At 34.4% G+C, this 19,326-nt stretch overlaps 1 protein-coding gene across 1 annotated transcript in view; it reads left to right on the forward strand.

The window, feature by feature from the left end:
- LOC148947499 (obg-like ATPase 1) overlaps window positions 1-19,326 on the forward strand; it is a 105,095-nt gene that overhangs the window by 53,358 nt on the left and 32,411 nt on the right. Inside the window, exons 6-7 of the mRNA XM_089095283.1 lie at window positions 13,682-13,759; window positions 16,225-16,322. Coding sequence (XP_088951409.1) covers window positions 13,682-13,759; window positions 16,225-16,322 — 176 coding nt within the window. The remainder of the gene's footprint in view (window positions 1-13,681; window positions 13,760-16,224; window positions 16,323-19,326) is intronic.

The following is a 19,326-nucleotide window of genomic DNA, read 5'->3' on the forward strand; positions in this document are numbered from 1 at the left end:
CCACCCACCCTGCGCGATGTGGGGGAGTTTGGTCAGTATTGTCTTATCCCAGGGACGGAATCCAATCATCCGAACGCGATTCAGGTTGTTTGCTCACTGTTGAATCATTGCGAGGAGATGGAATCCAGGCTTCGGCTAGATGATAAAAGAGGCTAAAAACGGTCTCGCTCGAGATAATCTAAAGGTAGTAATAATAAGAATATTATCTTTGAATTTCTTCAGCAACACTCTAACGTCAGAGCACCCCTATGTGAGAAGAGTAGATGTCCAAACCGATAAAAAGTATACTTATGGTCCAGATCGGAATGGCGCTACGACACCGTTTTCACACTAGCACCAGCTCTCCACACCCCCCCCCCCCCATTGAAAACAGAGAACACTACCATTTTTTCTTTACCACTGTTAGATACTCTAAACAGTTCACCTCACAATGTTACACTATAAATACTCTAAGACATCGCCTCTCATCATCCCATCCCCCCATAAACACTTTTCCAACATTTCTCGCTCAAAATTTTAGTTTCAAGTCATTCATTCGGGCTTTCGCAAGCACTTCAGCCCACCGTGTAGCACTATAACTACTCTAAGACGTCCCTCTGCCACCAACACCCCCCCCCCAACCACAAATTTCTCTTAGAAATAATATTTTTCCCACCCCAATATATTATAATATTACTAGTACTAACAACTCACAGCACTACTAGGCCATCTGAGCTCAACAAAAGTACGTATTATCGAGAAAATATTAGAAAATTTATGGATTTTAGTACAAATAGCTTGCAAAAACATGAAATACTACTACTAATACTAGCAACTTACTGCAACATAAGGACACCTGAGGGCAATATAACTACGTTTTATCATGAAAAATGTCTGAAAATGTTGAAGGTATAATAAGAAAGGATTGCAAAAACATGATAATATTACTATTACTAACAGCTTATGGCACTACTAATCTATCTGAGGTCAACAAAAGTACGTATTATCGAGAAAATATTAGAAAATTTTTGGATTTTAGTACAAATAGCTTGCAAAAACATGAAATACTACTACTAATACTAGCAACTTACTGCAACATAAGGACACCTGAGGCCAATATAACTACGTTTTATCATGAAAAATGTCTGAATATGTTGAAGGCATATTAAGAAAGGATTTCAAAAACATGATAATATTACTATTACTAACAACATACTACTCCACTAAGCCATCTAAGGTCAACAAAAGTATGTTTTATCAAGAAAATATTAGAAAATTTATATATTTTAGTACAAATAGTTTGCAAAAACATGAAAATAGAACTACTACTAGAAACTCACTACAATATAAGGACACCTGAGGACAATACAATTGCGTTTTATCAATACAAAATATAAAAATGTTGAAGGTATAGTAAGAAAGGCTGGCAAAAAATGATAATACTGCTAGAACTAACCACTTATACGGAGTTCTGAAAGTGGAAGTTTATTAAATTATTAAGAAGTTTATTATTTCTTTGAAATATGCATTTACACAACAATTTCCATGTTTTTGATTTTATATTAACGAAGAATTTAAACATAGCTTCAATTAACTATTTTTCACAATAAAACTACGAGATTACATTTTATTGAACCAGACAAATGTATGGTCATATGATTTTATTGTAAAAGCCACTATACTTTATAAAATTCCTTTTTCCATGTTTCGTCTCCTTAACAATTCCTGAAAGTTTCAATTAATATACCAAATCATACATGACTTCGGGCTTCATTACGGAGTTCTGAAAGTAAAAGTAAAATCTTTAGCGAGAAATAATAATAAAATTTAAACTTACATTAAGATCAGCAGCTTGCATGATAGGTTCGGACATCGCTTGACGGGGGGTTGAGGCTTGATGTGGCATTGACATGGAAGGGTAGGGATTTTCCTGATTGGTGGTCATGATAGGGCCAGAATATTTGATGACTGTTCTTCTTGAAGGGCCGGCGACTTCACCGTCTTGTATGTAGAGCATAGATGGGTCAGCATATCTCCTCTGAAAGTAAAAGTTTATTAAATTATTAAGAAGGCTATTATTTCTTTGAAATATGCATTTACACTGTAATTTTCATATCTTGATTTTATATTAATGAAGAATTTAAACATAGCTTCAATTAGCTATTTTTCACAATCAAACTATGATATTACATTTTGCTGAACCAGAGAATTAGGTTTAGACTTTTCTTAAAAGCCTAAACAAAAACTGAAATTGTAAAACAGCAAAATGTTGGTAACATGAGTTAATTGATTAGGTTTAGAATTTTATCAAAAGCCTAAATGGAAAATTAAAATTATGCAAAACAAAAAAATGTCACAAGCGTCATTAAATTAGTTACCATTAACTCAGGAGCTATTCAAACGGGATCACTTGCGTGAATAGTAGACACTTTGTCCCCATTCCAGATCCGCCATTCAACTTCTCTCCAAATTCAGGGGTCTTATCCCGCCGCCAGACACCAATTGTGGCAACTTCTACTGCAGCAACCAATAATTAGAACCCAAGCTCTAAAATTGGTCTCAATCAGAAACCCTTATCGCTGTCTAAATTCACCAAGTGTAAAGATTTTCAAACAGAGGTCTTTATTCTACAATGTTCAGGGAAGGTCTGACAATTTCATACGAGCAAAAATTCATTCAATACGAAACTAGCATATATTTAATCAAAGATGAACAGAAATAATAACGAATAATTGTTCAAACGTAAACTTATGTCCAATGACATATTAGTTAGAGTGACAAAAAACTTTTTTTACAAGAGGACATTTTCAACTAAAAGTAGAACGAGGGTTGAGGCGGGGACAGCCCCATTCATATACAGAATAATTTTTGTTCGTCTTAAGTTTTAGTGTTGCTTCTTACTTCCAACTGAAAACTTATTTTTTAATTTGATGTTTTACCTTTTTCAAATCATGCCATAATTATCCGTTTGAATAGACCCTCTCTTATCAGTTTAATTCGATCTGAGTACTGGTTCGATTCGAACAGCAAACATTCTTTCTAGTCTTTAGACTTTTCAAGCATAGTAAACTTGATTACGGTATTTAATTTGTAGAGACTAATTCATTTTAAATATTTGCAATTGGAATAAAAAGCAAATTCTGTGGGGGCGTACTAGCTACCACAGACCCGTGGAATAAAAAGCAAATTATGTGTGGACTTACTAGCTACCACAGACCCAGAAGGGCTGAATTCACATTTTAGAGACAAAAAGTGCACACAAAAAAGCAATTTTTCACAAGAGAACATTTTCAACTAAAAGTAGAGCGAGGGTGTGATAAACCTATTAGAGTGACAAAAACTTTTTCTCCACAAGAGGACATTTTCAACTAAAAGTAAAGAGCTACTAGACTAAATCAAAGATATGATGAAATAATAACGAATAATTGTTCAAACTTAAATTTTCTGTAAAGTTATGTTTAGCGATAAACTTATTAGAGTGACAAAAACTTTTTCCCACAAGAGGACACTTCAACTAAAAGTAAAGATCTACTAGGCTAAATCAAGCATGTGCTGAAATAAAAACGAATAATTGTTCAAACTTAAATTTTCTGTAAAGTTATGTATAGCGATAAACTTGATAGAGTAACAAAAACTTTTTTTCCACATGAGGACATTTTCAACTAAAAGTGGAGCGAGAGTTGAGGCGGGGGCAGCCACATTCATATACAGAATAATTTTTGTTCGTCTTAAGTTTTAGTGTTGCTTCTTACTTCCAACTGAAAACTTATTTTTTAATTTGATGTTTTACCTTTTTTTTCAAATCATACCATAAATATCCGTTTGAATAGACCCTCTCTTATCAGTTTAATTCGATCTGAGTACTGGTTCGATTCGAACAGCAAACATTCTTTCTAGTCTTTAGACTTTTCAAGTATAGTAAACTTGATTACGGTATTTAATTTGTAGAGACTAATTCATTTTAAATATTTGCAATTTGAATAAAAAGCAAATTATGTGGGGGCGTACTAGCTACCACAGACCCATAAAAAAAGCAAATTATGTGTGGACTTACTAGCTACCAGAGACCAAGAAAGGCTGAATTCACATTTTAGAGTCAAAGAGTGCACACAAAAAAAGCAAATATAATAGCAATTTAAACTCTCCCCCCCCCCAAACTCAAAAATTTCAGGGGGGGGGCATATTTTCATTGTAGTTTGTATATTTTCTTTAGAAAACACATCGAAAAGCCATATCAAGAGCTAAATTTGTGAGTTTTTTTTAACTGACAATTCCTTTTTTTGTCAAGCCTTAACCTTGAAAGATATGAATTACAATCAAGGAACATAGTTCATCATATTTTACATATTTTTGGATGGAAAACAAACTGAAGAGACATGTTAGTTGAACTTACATCAAATTTTGGATTGCTTGCATTTGAAGAACCTTCCATTATTTTCTATCTTGTTCTATATTTTAGCTTATACTGACTTTTAAACCTTTCAAAACCCTGAAATATACTAACCTAACGGTTATTTATTTACGAAATCGTGCAAACTGATTATTTTATAACAATAATTACCTTTCTATATATCACTTAACACTCACTAGAATTTCCACTTATCACTCACGGGGAAAGGATTCAAAACAATACTTATTACATCACATAGTCTAATTGCGTCAAACGAGGCATCTTCAATGCAGATTAATTAATTATTACACTCCATTTGGCGTTGGACATAGGAAAGCGTCGATGGGAGTGAGAATTTGTTTAAAACTATCAAAGATTGATCAACTCTGTGATTTCACAGTTCTTGTGTAATCAGAAAGAAAAAAGAAGAAAAATTGATAAAAGATATTTTGAAATATGCCCCAAAATCAGAGCTATTACAACTTAAATGACGCGAGGAAAGGGGGGAATCAGGTTTTAAGAATATCCTGGATATATAATTTTTATATTATCTAAGTACTCACAGAAGGAGTCGTTACAGAAACTTTGAAAATGGCTCATTTCATTGGAAATTAAAGTGGCTAGCACCCGATTCACAGGAGGGGGCGTGAAACTTATGGTTTCTAACTTTGATATGCCATACTAGAAAAAGAGACTCTTATATGTGGGGCGGCGCCCTACCGCATCCCTCGCTCTTGAAATCCCCCCCCCCCAACTCAACTTTTCCAGAGGATTTCAAATCCTCCCCCCCTCCAAACTCAAAAATTTCTCGGAACGTATTTTCATCATATTTAAATATTTACCTACGTACGCATCACTTAGGTTAGATTAGATTAGGTGAGAGACATGCAAAATTTTAGGTGTATGGTTAGGTTAGGTTATGTTAGGTTAGGTTAATTTAGGTTAGGTTAGGTTAGCCTACGTACGTGCGCGTACGTAGGCTAACCTAGCCTGACCAAAATTAACCTAACATAATCTAACCTAACCTAACCATACACCTAACTTTTTGCCTGTCTCTCGCCTAATCTAATCTAACCTAAGTGATGCGTACGTAGGTAAATATTTAAATATGATGAAAATACGTTCCGAGAAATTTTTGAGTTAGGAGGGGGGGAGGAGGATTTGAAATCCTCTGGAAAAGTTGAGTTTGGGGGGGGATTTCAAGAGCGAGGGTTGAGGGGGGGGGCAGCCCCACACCTAAGAACTTTTCTTTCTAGTCTTGCATATCAAAGTTAAAAACCATAGTTTTCACGCCCCCTCCTGTGAATTGGGTGCTAGCCACTTTAATTTCCAATCAAATGAGTCATTTTCAAATTTTCTGTGATGAATCCTTCTGTGATTACTTAGATAAAATGAAATGATACATCCCTGATAGTATTATACCCTAATTCCCCCTCCCCTTGCGTCGGTTCAGTGGTAATATCCCTAAGGTTGAGTACTGTTTACAAATATATTGATTAAATTTTTCTTCTTTTTTCTTTCATATTGAACTAGAAGTGTGAAATCATAGAGTTGATCACTCTTTGTTAGTGTTACAGAAATTCTCACTTCCATCGACGCTTTCCTTTGTCCAACACCAAATGGAGCGTAAAAATTAATTAATCTGCATTGAAGATGTCCTCGTTTGACGCAATTAGACTATGTGATGTAAGAATTATTGTTTTGAAACCTTTCTCCGTGAGTGATAAGTGGCAATTCCAGTGAGTGTTAAGTGATATATAGAAAGGTAATTATTGTTCTAAAATCATTAGTTTGCACGATTTCGTAAATAAATAACCGCTAGGTTAGTATATTTCAGGGTTTTGAAAGGTTTAAAAGTCAGTATAGGCTGAAATATAGAACAAGATAGAAAATAATGGAATGTTCTTCAAATGTATGCCCTCCAACGTTTGATGTAAGTTCAAATAACATGTCTCTTCAGTGTGTTTTCCATCCAAAAATATGTAAAATATGATGAACTATGTTCCTTGATTATAATTCATATCTTTCAATTAGGGAGGTTAAGGCTTGGCAAAAAAAAAAGGAATTGTCAGTGAAAAAAAACTCACAAATTTAGCTCTTGATATGGCTTATTGATGTGTTTCCTAAAGAAAACATACAAACTACCAAGAAACTATGCCCCCCCCCCCAGAACTTTTTTTTCTTGGGGAGGGGGAGAGTTTAAATTGCTATTATATTTGCTTTTTTTGTGTAAACTTTTTGTCTCTAAAATGTGAGTTCAGCCCATCTGTGTCTGTTGTAGCTGGTACGTCCACACAGAATTTTTTTTTTTCTATGGGTCTGTGGTAGCTAGTACGCCCCCACAGAATTTACTTTTTATTCCAATTGCAAATATTTAAAATGAATTAGTCCCTACAAATTACATACCGTAATCAAGTTTACTATGCTTGAAAAGTCTAAAGACTAGAAAGAATGTTTGCTGTTCGAATCGAACCAGTACTCAAATCAAATTAAACTGATAAGAAAGGGTCTATTCAAACGGATATTTATGGTATGATTTGAAAAAAAAGGTAAAACATCAAATTAAAAAATAAGTTTTCAGTTGGAAATAAAGAAACAACACTAAAACTTAAGACGAACAAAAATTATTCTGTATATGAATGTGGCTGCCCCCGCCTCAACCCTCGCTCTACTTTTAGTTGAAAATGTCCTCTTGTGAAAAAAAAGTTTTTGTTACTCTAATGAGTTTATCTCTAAACATAATTTTACAGAAAATTTAAGTTTGAACAATTATTCGTTATTATTTCAGCTCATTTTTGATTTGGTTTGTTAGCTCTTCACTTTTAGTTGAAAGATTTCCTCCTTTGGGAAAAGTTTTTGTCAATCTAACAGGTTTATCTCTATACAAAACTTTACAGAAAATTTAAGTTTGAACAATTATTCGTTATTATTTGTTCATATCTTTGATTTAGTCTAGTAGCTCTTTACTTTTAGCTGAAAATGTCCTCTTGTGGAGAAAAAGTTTTTGTCACTCTAATAGGTTTATCATACCCTCGCTCTACTTTTAGTTGAAAATGTTCTCTTGTGAAAAATTGCTTTTTTGTGTGCACTTTTTGACTCTAAAATGTGAATTCAGCCCTTCTGGGTCTGTGGTAGCTAGTAAGTCCACACAGAATTTGCTTTTTATTCCACGGGTCTGTGGTAGCTAGTACACCCGCACAGAATTTGCTTTTTATTCCAATTGCAAATATTTAAAATAAATTAGTCCCTACAAATTAAATACTGTAATCAAGTTTACTATACTTGAAAAGTCTAAAGACAAGAAACAATGTTTACTCTTCGAATCGAACCAGTACTCAGATCGAATTAAACTGATAAGAGAGGGTCTATTCAAACGGATATCTATGGGATGATTTGAAAAAGGTAAATCATCAAATTAGAAAATAAGTTTTCAGTTGTAAGTAAGAAGCAACACTAAAACTTAAGACTAACAAACATTATTCTGTATATGAATGGGGCTGTCCCCGCCTCAACCCTCGCTCTACTTTTAGTTGAAAATGTCCTCTTGTGAAAAAAGTTTTTTGTCACTCTAACTAATATGTCATTGGACATAAGTTTACGTTTGAACAATTATTCGTTATTATTTCTGTTCATCTTTGATTAAATATATGCTAGTCTAGTATTGAGTAAATTTTTGTTAGTAGGAAACTATAATACATTCCATTAATATTTCGTAAATAAGAACTCTATTTGAAAATGTCTAGAATATGTTAATTTGAAAAGAAATAATGTTTACGTTCTGAGACCAATTTTAGAGCTTGAGTTCTAATTATTGGTTGCTGCAGTAGAAGTTGCCACAATTGGTGTCTGGCGGCGGGATAAGACCCCTGAATTTGGAGAGAAGTTGAACGACGGATCTGGAATGGGGACAAAGTGTCTACTATTCACGCAAGTGATCCCGTTTGAATAGCTCCTGAGTTAATGGTAACTAATTTAATGACGCTAGTGACATTTTTTTGTTTTGCATAATTTTAATTTTCCATTTAGGCTTTTGATAAAATTCTAAACCTAATCAATTAACTCATTTTACCGACATTTTGCTGTTTTACAATTTCAGTTTTTGTTTAGGCTTTTAAGAAAAGTCTAAACCTAATTCACTGGTTCAGCAAAATGTAATATCATAGTTTGATTGTGAAAAATAGCTAATTGAAGCTATGTTTAAATTCTTCATTAATATAAAATCAAGATATGAAAATTACAGTGTAAATGCATATTTCAAAGAAATAATAGCCTTCTTAATAATTTAATAAACTTTTACTTTCAGAGGAGATATGCTGACCCATCTATGCTCCACATACAAGACGGTGAAGTCGCCGGCCCTTCAAGAAGAACAGTCATACTATCATGACCACCAATCAGGAGAATCCCTACCCTTCCATGTCAATGCCACATCAAGCCTCAACCCCCCGTCAAGCGATGTCCGAACCTATCATGCAAGCTGCTGATCTTAATGTAAGTTTAAATTTTATTATTATTTCTCGCTAAAGATTTTACTTTTACTTTCAGAACTCCGTAAAGAAGCCCGAAGTCATGTATGATTTGGTATATTAATAGAAACTTTCAGGAATTGTTAAGGAGACGAAACATGAAAAAAGGAATTTTATAAAGTATAGTGGCTTTTACAATAAAATCATATGACCATACATTTCTCTGGTTCAATAAAATGTGATCTTGTAGTTTGATTGTGAAAAATAGTTAATTCAAGCTATGTTTAAATTCTACGTTAATATAAAATCAAAAACATGGAAATTGTTGTGTAAATGCATATTTCAAAGAAATAATAGCCTTCTTAATAATTTAATAAACTTCCACTTTCAGAACTCTGTATAAGTTGTTAGTACTAGTAGTATTATCATATTTTTGCCAGCCTTTCTTACTATACCTTCAACATTTTTAGATATTGTCTTGATAAAACGTAGTTGTATTGGCCTCAGGTGTCCTTATCTTGTAGTGAGTTGCTAGTAGTAGTTCTATTTTCATGTTTTTGCAAACTATTTGTACTAAAATCTATAAATTTTCTAATATTTTCTTGATAAAACATACTTTTGTTGACCTCAGATGGCTTAGTGGAGTAGTACGTTGTTAGTAATAGTAATATTATCATGTTTTTGCAATCCTTTCTTAATATACCTTCAACATTTTCAGACATTTTTCATGATAAAACGTAGTTATATTGCCCTCAGGTGTCCTTATGTTGCAGTAAGTTACTAGTATTAGTAGTAGTATTTCATGTTTTTGCAAGCTATTTGTACTAAAATCCATAAATTTTCTAATATTTTCTCGATAATACGTACTTTTGTTGAGCTCAGATGGCCTAGTAGTGCTGTGAGTTGTTAGTACTAGTAATATTATCATGTATGGGGGTGGGAAAAATATTATTTCTAAGAGAAATTTGTGGTTGGGGGGGGGTGTGTTGGGGGTAGAGGGATGTCTTAGAGTAGTTATAGTGCTACTCGGTGGGCTGAATTGCTTGCGAAAGCCCGAATGAATGACTTGAAACTAAAAATTGTAGTGATAAATGTTGGAAGTGTTTATGGGGGGATGGGATGATGAGAGGTGATGTCTTAGAGTATTTATAGTGTAACATTGTGAGGTGAACTGTTTAGAGTATCTAACAATGGTAAAGAAAAAATGGTAGTGTTCTCTGTTTTCAATGGGGGGGGGTGTGTGGAGAGCTGTTGCTAGTGTGAAAACAGTGTCGTAGTGCCATTCCACTCTGGACCATAAGGAGACTTTTTTATCGGTTTGGACATCTACTTTTCTCGCACATGGATGCTCTAACGTTACAGTATTGCTGTAGAAACTCAAAGATAATATTCTTATTATTACTACCTTTAGATTATCTCGAGCGAGACCGTTTTTAGCCTCTTTTATCATCTAGCCGAAGCCTGGATTCCATCTCCTCGGAATGATTCAACAGTGAGCAAACAACCTGAATCGCGTTCGGATGATTGGATTCCGTCCCTGGGATAAGACAATACTGACCAAACTCCCCCCACATCGCGCAGGGTGGGTGGGAACATGAATTTTCCCTTTGTATATTTTGATATTTTTGCTGAAAAATGTGCCATGGGTTGCGACAGGGTTGATATAAACCGTACGGTGGATTGGAGACTCCCTCGGTGGCAACCTCTCCCCCCCCCCCTTTTTTCAGAAATTGGACATTGAATCGCGTCCGGGCTTTTACCAAGGACATTAAATCTCGTACAGGCTTTTACCAAGGATGTTAAACTCATACAGGTTTTCACCAAGGACATTGAATCTCATAGAGGTTTTTACCAAAGATATTAAATCTCGTACAGGCTTTTACAAATGACATTATAGCTCCCCCCATATGTAAATATCCCATATCCATTTCAATGTTGAATTTTAGACATGAAAATTAAGAATATAATGAATAATATTAAGTAATCATGTTTATTACATTTATAGGAAACCCCTGCGTACATTCATGAAGGTCAAACCATTCCGGTGAGCTTTTTTAATCATAGTGCGCATGATTGAGATAATGTATGAGCCGAGTGGGAGCTAACAAGAAGTGGTGAGCTTCTTCTTTGTCATGCTGGCGCCGATTCTACAGATTGTATTATGGAAGTTTATCATACAGAGGATGGGCTATCATATACTTCAGATGATTTGGTGAGGAGGGGACCTTCGGGTCGGCTCTGTGTCGAAGATCACGAGCGGTTATATTATGAAATGCCCCCACTGGTGAATATGGTGATAGTAGAAAATAGTGCTGATGATGATGATGTTCAAGTAATTGAGCCTGACATCATATATTTACAGAGTATTATAAATATTGATTTAACGAATAAATAACGGATTAGAATAATGATTTTATTTAAAAAGCATGGACAAAAAATGAAATATTGATTTCTTAAGAAAAAAAATTACACAGCTAACTTCTACGAAATTTTTTTATCTTTGATAGAAAACTTGGCTGTGGACTGAGAACACTCTAAGGGGTGATCTAATCAATCTGAACTATTCATGTATCGTAGTCTCTGCTGGTATCCTTACTCTATGCATATCGAGTATGAGAAAATTAAGATATCAGAAACAAATTTATTGTATGATTATGGTATAAAACTTATCAAGCATATCAAAAATGGGATTTATCTTAAAATGGTATATGAGAACACTTCCACCATGGTTCCCGTTGTTTAAAATCCTTTTCGTAGAATGACCTCTTATGTTGTCTCTTAAAGGGCCACTTTTTCTCTTCTCTTATCATCATAGTGCATAATCATCATAATAATCCGAGTTATATCTTGCACTATACACATTTTTCTTTGGGTTTTCACTGCTGTCTTTTACACTATAGAGAAAGCCCTCTTTTACCAGTCTCTTCTTTTGATCCTCCTTTTCTATCATATCAATCCTTCTTTTATCTGAGCTTACTTGCAATCGGTATAAATTTCTCTCCATGTCACATATAATTTTTCTTCTCGTTTCCTCCAGATTTTAGCGATAGAGTTTATTGTCTTCGATATGCTTCACTAATGCACTTAAAGCACATTGAAGTCTATTCACATGTGCTATATCAACTTTTGCAGTGAAACATAATTGATCCTCCATTTTAAATTTGCTCAAGGATTTCACATATCTTGCATATACTGCAGCCCATTCCGGACAAAGACTTGATCCTTTCTTGATTTCTACCGCAATGTTAGGTGCTCTTGTATTATTACCATCAACTCCACTATCAACTTCTAAGAGGGTAAACATTCCACTCATTATTACAAATATATATCCAAATTAGTAAAGTCAAAACTGTTCTTCTCACTCCTTTGAATTCTATTCACAGACTAATAAAACTATAGCAAAAATCCTTTCCTTATATTCCCTCCGTCGCTAATATGTAACCAGCCCTCTGATTGGCTGAGAAGGAAACACGTGATCTAACTGTTTCTTGGAAACTCATAAAATTTGCCTCGAGCAACAACAGCAAATACTATTTCTGGATCATAACATTCTCCCCTAGCATACAACAACAACAAATACTATTTCTGATATCATAACATTCTTCCCTAGCTAGCACTTGGCCAAAAACAACAACAACAAATACTCTGTCCTAGATCATAACATTCTTCCCGAGCCGGCACTTGGCCAAAAAACCCCTGAAGAGAAAGGTCATTGACCCCATTAACCACATGTTCTCTCTAGGGACTCTATGCCCATATTTGGGGTGCAAAAAAAAGTTGTAGGTGGTAGCAGGGGTGAGGGACAGGGCTGGTACCCCCCCCCCTTCTACTTTCGTATATGTATTGAAATATGTTACTTTAAAATTAGTTTCTTTAAAATTTAGTGTTACAGCGTTGAAGGCAAGTTTCGCGTTCAAGAGAAGTCTCACTTGTTTACTCGTGAAAAGATCTAACGTCGCTTATGTTTTTACGTTATCCGGCACAGTCGCACCTCAGTCAGGGCTTTTACGCTGGGTAAGATAGGGGACGATCATACTGTCTATTATTTATATACTGTGAAGGAAAGAGTAAGAAATTCAAAAGACCCGATTGGTTGGCTTGAAAACATTGTGACAAGTTGTTAGGCGAATCTCATTTGGCCCGTTAATATAGGGTGATACTTTATCTTGGTACTTTTGTGCACTATCTGGTACCCGCCGCTATAACTGTATCAAGGAAACCAGACACGAAACCCGCTAAACAGGTATTTGCAATAGAGAAATGGAATGCAAAGCGTGGTTTTCATTGCGTTTACAATATTTAAACTTTTGTTTTTTGGGTTTTAGGGGGCGGGACGGGGAAGGAACCTAGGTTAGGTTACGTATTTAATATATGCTATTCTTTACCCCCCACCCCCCGAATGTGAAAAAATTTAGCCCAAATTTGTTTATAAAATGTTATATATTCCTCATATTTTATTTTTTTTGATTAGCATTAGCCAAACTTGACTTGTTTAGTGCGTACCATATTATACACAAGTACCTTTATCTTTTTTGACCAACTGGGGTCTGCAATATTTTTTACAATGTAGGGATCGAGCGTATATCCTATACCGCCCTGTCTTGTTGTACATGCAGAATGACATGGAGTCAATTCGTTTCTAGAATCGCAAGTGGCGTTTAATTGCTAAGTTTTTATTCATAAAATTATGCTTTTGATTTAATGTACTGTTAATTATATCCTACTACAAAGTAGTAATTCTATCCTTTAAAAAATGTATAATTGTGTCTAATTAATTAAGTATATATATATATATATATATAATTATATCTTTTGACGTTTTTAAGGGATATTTGATTTTATTCAGGATACTTTGATGAAAATCAAGCATATTTTGGTTGACGAGAAAAAACACATTAGATTTGGCGATTGGAGTGCCTTTGATGTAAGTCGTTTTGTTTTAATCTGATTATTTTATCTGCTCTTTATTTTTTAGTTTAAACTTTTTTTTTAGTTTAGTTTGTATTTAGCTTATAAATTGAGTTGTTAAAAGAGTTTATTCGGGTTTGACGTGTCTGCTATGTAATGCAACACATTATCAGGGTATACGCAATTACACAGTACATACTCACATTATAACTACACACTGTCACATCATGTTTTACTTCCATTTGCTATTCGTTAAAATTGATCTGTATTCAGTATTTGTTTTCCCTTTGATAGTCATATTTCTTCTTTTTTTGTACTTACTCCTGTGCCACTTTAGGGTTTTATTATGGCACATCTTTTATAAATGAAATATATATAAACAGGAAAATATATGAAAGGAAGATTTTTTTTCAAGATCTTAATGACAAATTAAAGAAATTTGTAAAGGGAGTTTAAAGAAATTATTAAAGTAAATCATTTACAAGTATAATATGTGACAGAATTTGCATGTTTGCATATTTTGTATTTTGTATTTTGCATTTTGTATATTTTTACTCTTCCAAGAAGGAAGGAAGGCAATGCCTCCTCCGCATGTCTCCCATGCATACAGCTGGGGCGGATCCAGGATTTTTTTTTGGGGGGGGGGGGCAAAATAGGTTGATCCGATAAAAAAATTTAGGGGGGGGGCAAAATAGGTTGATCCAATAAACTTGTGCTAGGAGCAAGTTGAATTAACGCAAACTTGGTTTAATTCAGTAAATTACACTACTTTAGACTACGCTAGGGGGGCGCGCGCCCCCCTCGCCCCCTGGATCTACCACTGGCATACAGCCAGGAATGAAATTAATTTTTAATACACTTCCTTCTTTTTCTTTTGTAGCCTCTAGTAGAAATAATAAAAATGACAAGGTAAACTGCTCTACCTAATCAGAAGGATAAGTACAGTTAATGATCTTGAGCCTTATTCAGAATAGTTTTAAGGATTGATCCAGGTCAATCCTCAATGTAGGATCGACGAGGATAGGCATCCGGATAAGCCAGAGTACTAAGCCTCTGACTTGAGGTATGTAACCAAAATTTCAAATATCATTGGTTTAACAGATGCAACAGCTGTTTAATTTTTTGTTCATGAAAACAGTTACGAAGTTCTTAAACTCGAAAAACTTCGAGTTACAAAACACTCTTTTGAACTAAGAAAACTCTATCCATAGGCCTAATATATTTTATCTCACCTTATTTGGCTCTTAAGATAGGAATTTCTCTTGTTTCCAAAATACTTCATTTTATTTTTTCCCACTCACTCAAATAGTCAAAAATGGAGCTTTTAAAAGAGTGACATGTCTGCTATATAATACAGTGCGTTGTCACACTATTCAGCAATATACAGCCCATAATCGTATATTACAGCACATTCTCACTTACTGAAAAAATTGGGAACTCGAGTTTTTATTGGGGCTTTATCAATTTGTGACGTGCCTGCTGTATACTTCTACACATTATCACGCTGTTCAGCATGTAGCACATTCTCACATTATACAACATAGTATCACTCACTCACTCAAGTTATTGAGGAACGAGGCTTTATCGATTCTGAAGTATCTGCCTATATATTACTGCACATTATCACACTATTTAGCGCTATGCAGCAGATTATCGCATTATACAGAACAGTCTCAGCCACTCAAAAAGTTAGGAAGGGGGGGGAGTAATGGGACTTTATCGAGTTTGACTTGCCTGTTTTATAGTACAGTATATTTTCACACAATTCATGGTAGAACACATTCTCACATTATACGGCACAGTCTCACTCACTCAAATAGTTGGGAAATGGAGCTTGAGAAAAGGTAGCAAGCGTAAAACTAAGGAAAACTCGTATCTACTTTCTTTCATTGGCGGATATATTTTAATTTTAAGCATTTGTACACCCCCTCCCCACCCATCCTTAACTCATGTGAATTGCCATGCAGTTTCAGCTTACATAACCCTGTGCTCCACAATCCCAAAAGTTTTTAGGGTTTCCTCATATTTCCCTGAAAGAAAATCCAATCAATTCGATTAACTGAATTGAATGAAGTCAATATAGATAAAGCAAATTAAATTAATCTCCTCGGAAATTAACGTTTAAGAAAATCGACGATTTATATTTTGTATTAACAATCGTGTATTGAAAAATGTGAATTTTAGGGGAAATATTGAAGAATATAATTTTCTTTCGTGGAAATTTGGGGGACAACGTAAAATTCAGGGATAGTAGAAACGAAGAAAAACATAGACAACGAGGGCGCTGGGGCCCCTTTAAATTTTGAATTATTCCTGAATTTACCATTTTCAGATTAAAAAAATTTATCCCCCCCCCTCCAAAAAATTCTGCGTATGGGCCTGAGTTGAAGCACTGTCTTCAGAAATGGATTGTATAACCATATATTGTGTATTCGTACATAATTATTACAAATATTTAATAGTTAGGACTTTTAATTTCAGATTGAAATACTGAACAAGCATCTATTTATAACTAGCAAGCCAGTTATCTACTTAGTAAATTTATCGGAAAAGGATTATATTCGAAAGAAAAACAAATGGTAAGTTGTATACTTCCTACGGTGATAAAGCAGGCATTTCGTAAGCGAGCGATCGTCAAATTTCAAAACTTTTGTGATTAAAATTCCTTATGCCTCCCATACTTTGCCAATTTTGTTAATTTCTTATAAATTTATGTTTTCTCAGGTAATTTCCCGAGGCCTACAAATTAATATGCGTCTTTTACATCATGCTATTTTTAGGTTATTTGTTTTTTAAATATCCTTTTTAAAAGAGATTCCAGGGCCATATATGGCCTTCTCAAGTTTTATCCCACTATCATACCTGGCTATTTTTAAATTATTGGGCTTTTAAAATGCCCTCTGTATAGTAGACTTCAAGGTCATACAAAGGCCATATGTGACCTTCTGAAGATTATCTCACTTTCATACATTGTTATTTTTCGGTTATCAACACCCTCTGCATAGTAGATTTGAGGGTCATATGTGACCTACTATAGATGTATCCCACTTTCTTACTATGCTATTTTTAGATTAATTGGCTATAATAATATCCTCTGTAAGCAGATTTAAGGGCCCCTGCGATGGCCATATGTTGCCTTCTGAAGTTGTATACCGCATTAATATCATGCTATTTTCGGATTATTCTGCTTTTATTATTATCATATATAAAACAGATTTGAGGGTCATGAGAGGGCCACATTTGGCCTTATGAAATTGTATCCCAATTTTATACCATGCTATTTTTGGATTATTCTGCTTTTGTGACATCCTCTGTAAAGCAGATTTAAGGGCCTTGCGAGGGCCAGATGTTGCCTTCTGAAGTTGTATCCCACTTTAATATCACGCTATATTTATATTATGCTGCTTTTATAACTCATATGCAAAGGAGTTTTGAAGGCCATGCGAGGGCCATATTTGGCCTTATGAAATTGTATCCCACTTTCATACCATGCTATTTTTGGATTATTCGGCTTTTGTAACATCCTCTGTAAAACAGATTTAAGGGCCCTGCGAGGGCCATATGTTGCCTTTTGAAGTTGTATTCCACTTTAATATCATGCTATATTTATATTACGCTGCTTTTATAACTCATATGCAAAGGAGATTTGAGGGCCATGCGAGGGCCATATTTGGCCTTATGAAATTGTATATCACTACCATACCTTGCTTTTTTTGGATTATTTGGCTTTTATAATTATCATATATAAAGCAGATTTGAGGGTCATGAGAGGCCCACATTTGGCCTTATGAAATTGTATCCCACTTTCATACCATGCTATTTTTGGATTATTCGGCTTTTGTAACATCCTCTGTAAAGCAGATTTAAGGGCTTTGCGAGGGCCATATGTTGCCTTCTGAAGTTGTATCCCACTTTAATATCATGCTATATTTATATTATGCTGCTTTTATAAATCATATGCAAAGGAGATTTGAGGGCCATGCGAGGGCCATATTTGGCCCTATGAAATTGTATCCCACTTTCATACCATGCTATTTTGGATTATTCGGTTTTTATAAAGCAGATTTGAGGGTCATGAGAGGGCCACATTTGGCCTTATGAAATTGTATCCCACTTTCATACCATGCTATTTTTGGATTATTCGGCTTTTGTAACATCCTCTGTAAAGCAGATTTAAGGACCCTGTGAGGGCCTTATGTTGCCTTCTGAAGTTGTATCCCACTTTAATATCATGCTATATTTATATTATGCTGCTTTTATAAATCATATGCAAAGGAGATTTGAAGGCCATGCGAGGGCCATATTTGGCCTTATGAAATTGTATCCCACTTTCATACCATGCTATTTTTGGATTATTCGGCTTTTGTAACATCCTCTGTAAAGCAGATTTAAGGGCCCTGCGAGGGCCATATGTGGTATTCTGAAGTTGTATCCCACTTTAATATCATGCTATATTTATATTATGCTGCTTTTATAAATCATATGCAAAGGAGATTTGAGGGCCATGCGAGGGCCATATTTGGCCTTCTTAAATTGTATCACGCTTTCATACCCTGCTATTTTTAGATTATTTGGCTATAGTAATATCCTGCATAAAGCAGATTTGAGGGCCATGCAAAATCCATATGTGGCCTTTTGAAGTTCTACCTTCAAACCAAGTTAGCTTTAGATTATCTTGTTTCTGTAACACACTCTGTAAAGCAGATTTGAGGGCTTAATGTGGGCTTCCAAGATATATCTTACTCTCAAACTATACTATTTAGATTACCTGGCTTTTTTAACACCCTCTGTAAACCAGATTTGAGGGCTTTATGTGAGTTTACGAAGGTGTATCTTACTCTGTTACTTGGTAATTTTTAACAATTATAACTTTTTCTTTTACTGTTATCAGTTTCTAATTTACCATGTCCTCTTGTATTTTCATTCGCTTTGTATAAAGTTTTTTTTGGTATTTGGGCAATTTTGGTAATTGGTAATATTGATTAGGAATTATACTAATTAAATACCAAAATTTAATCGGTAATTGATTATTTTGGACAATCATGAAACAATTTCTATCATATATTTAGTTTATTCTCTGGTTCTTGTAGAACGTTAGCTTTCCTTTTTTTCTGATTAATTGTTAACGAGATATCCTCTTTCTATGTTTTCATTCCTGATATATAGTCATTTTTGGTATTATGGTAAATGTAGTATTTTGGTAATATCAGATGGTAATTATACCAACTCATTACCAATTCCCATTTGGTAATTGTTAAGTCATTTTCGGCATTCTGGTAATTTTGGCAATTGGTAATATTTATTGATAATTATATCAAATCATGACCATTTACCATTTGGTAATTTTGAACAATCATAAATTTCATTTTACTATGTATCAGTTTCTTTTTTGCCGTGTCCTCTTCGTCTGTTTTCATTCGCACTATGTAAAGTCATTTTTGACATTTTGGTAAATGGTAATATTAACCGGTAATTATTCTAATTAAATATCAATACTCAATCGGTAATTGATAATTTTGAACAATCTTGAAACAATGTTTGTCATATTTCAGTTTAGTCTCTGATTTTTGTAAACGTTATCTT

Source organism: Artemia sp. Qi Xiang Cuo, chromosome 10 (genome assembly GCF_049724085.1).
Source record: "Artemia sp. Qi Xiang Cuo chromosome 10, ASM4972408v1, whole genome shotgun sequence".
Classification (NCBI taxonomy): domain Eukaryota; kingdom Metazoa; phylum Arthropoda; class Branchiopoda; order Anostraca; family Artemiidae; genus Artemia; species Artemia sp. Qi Xiang Cuo.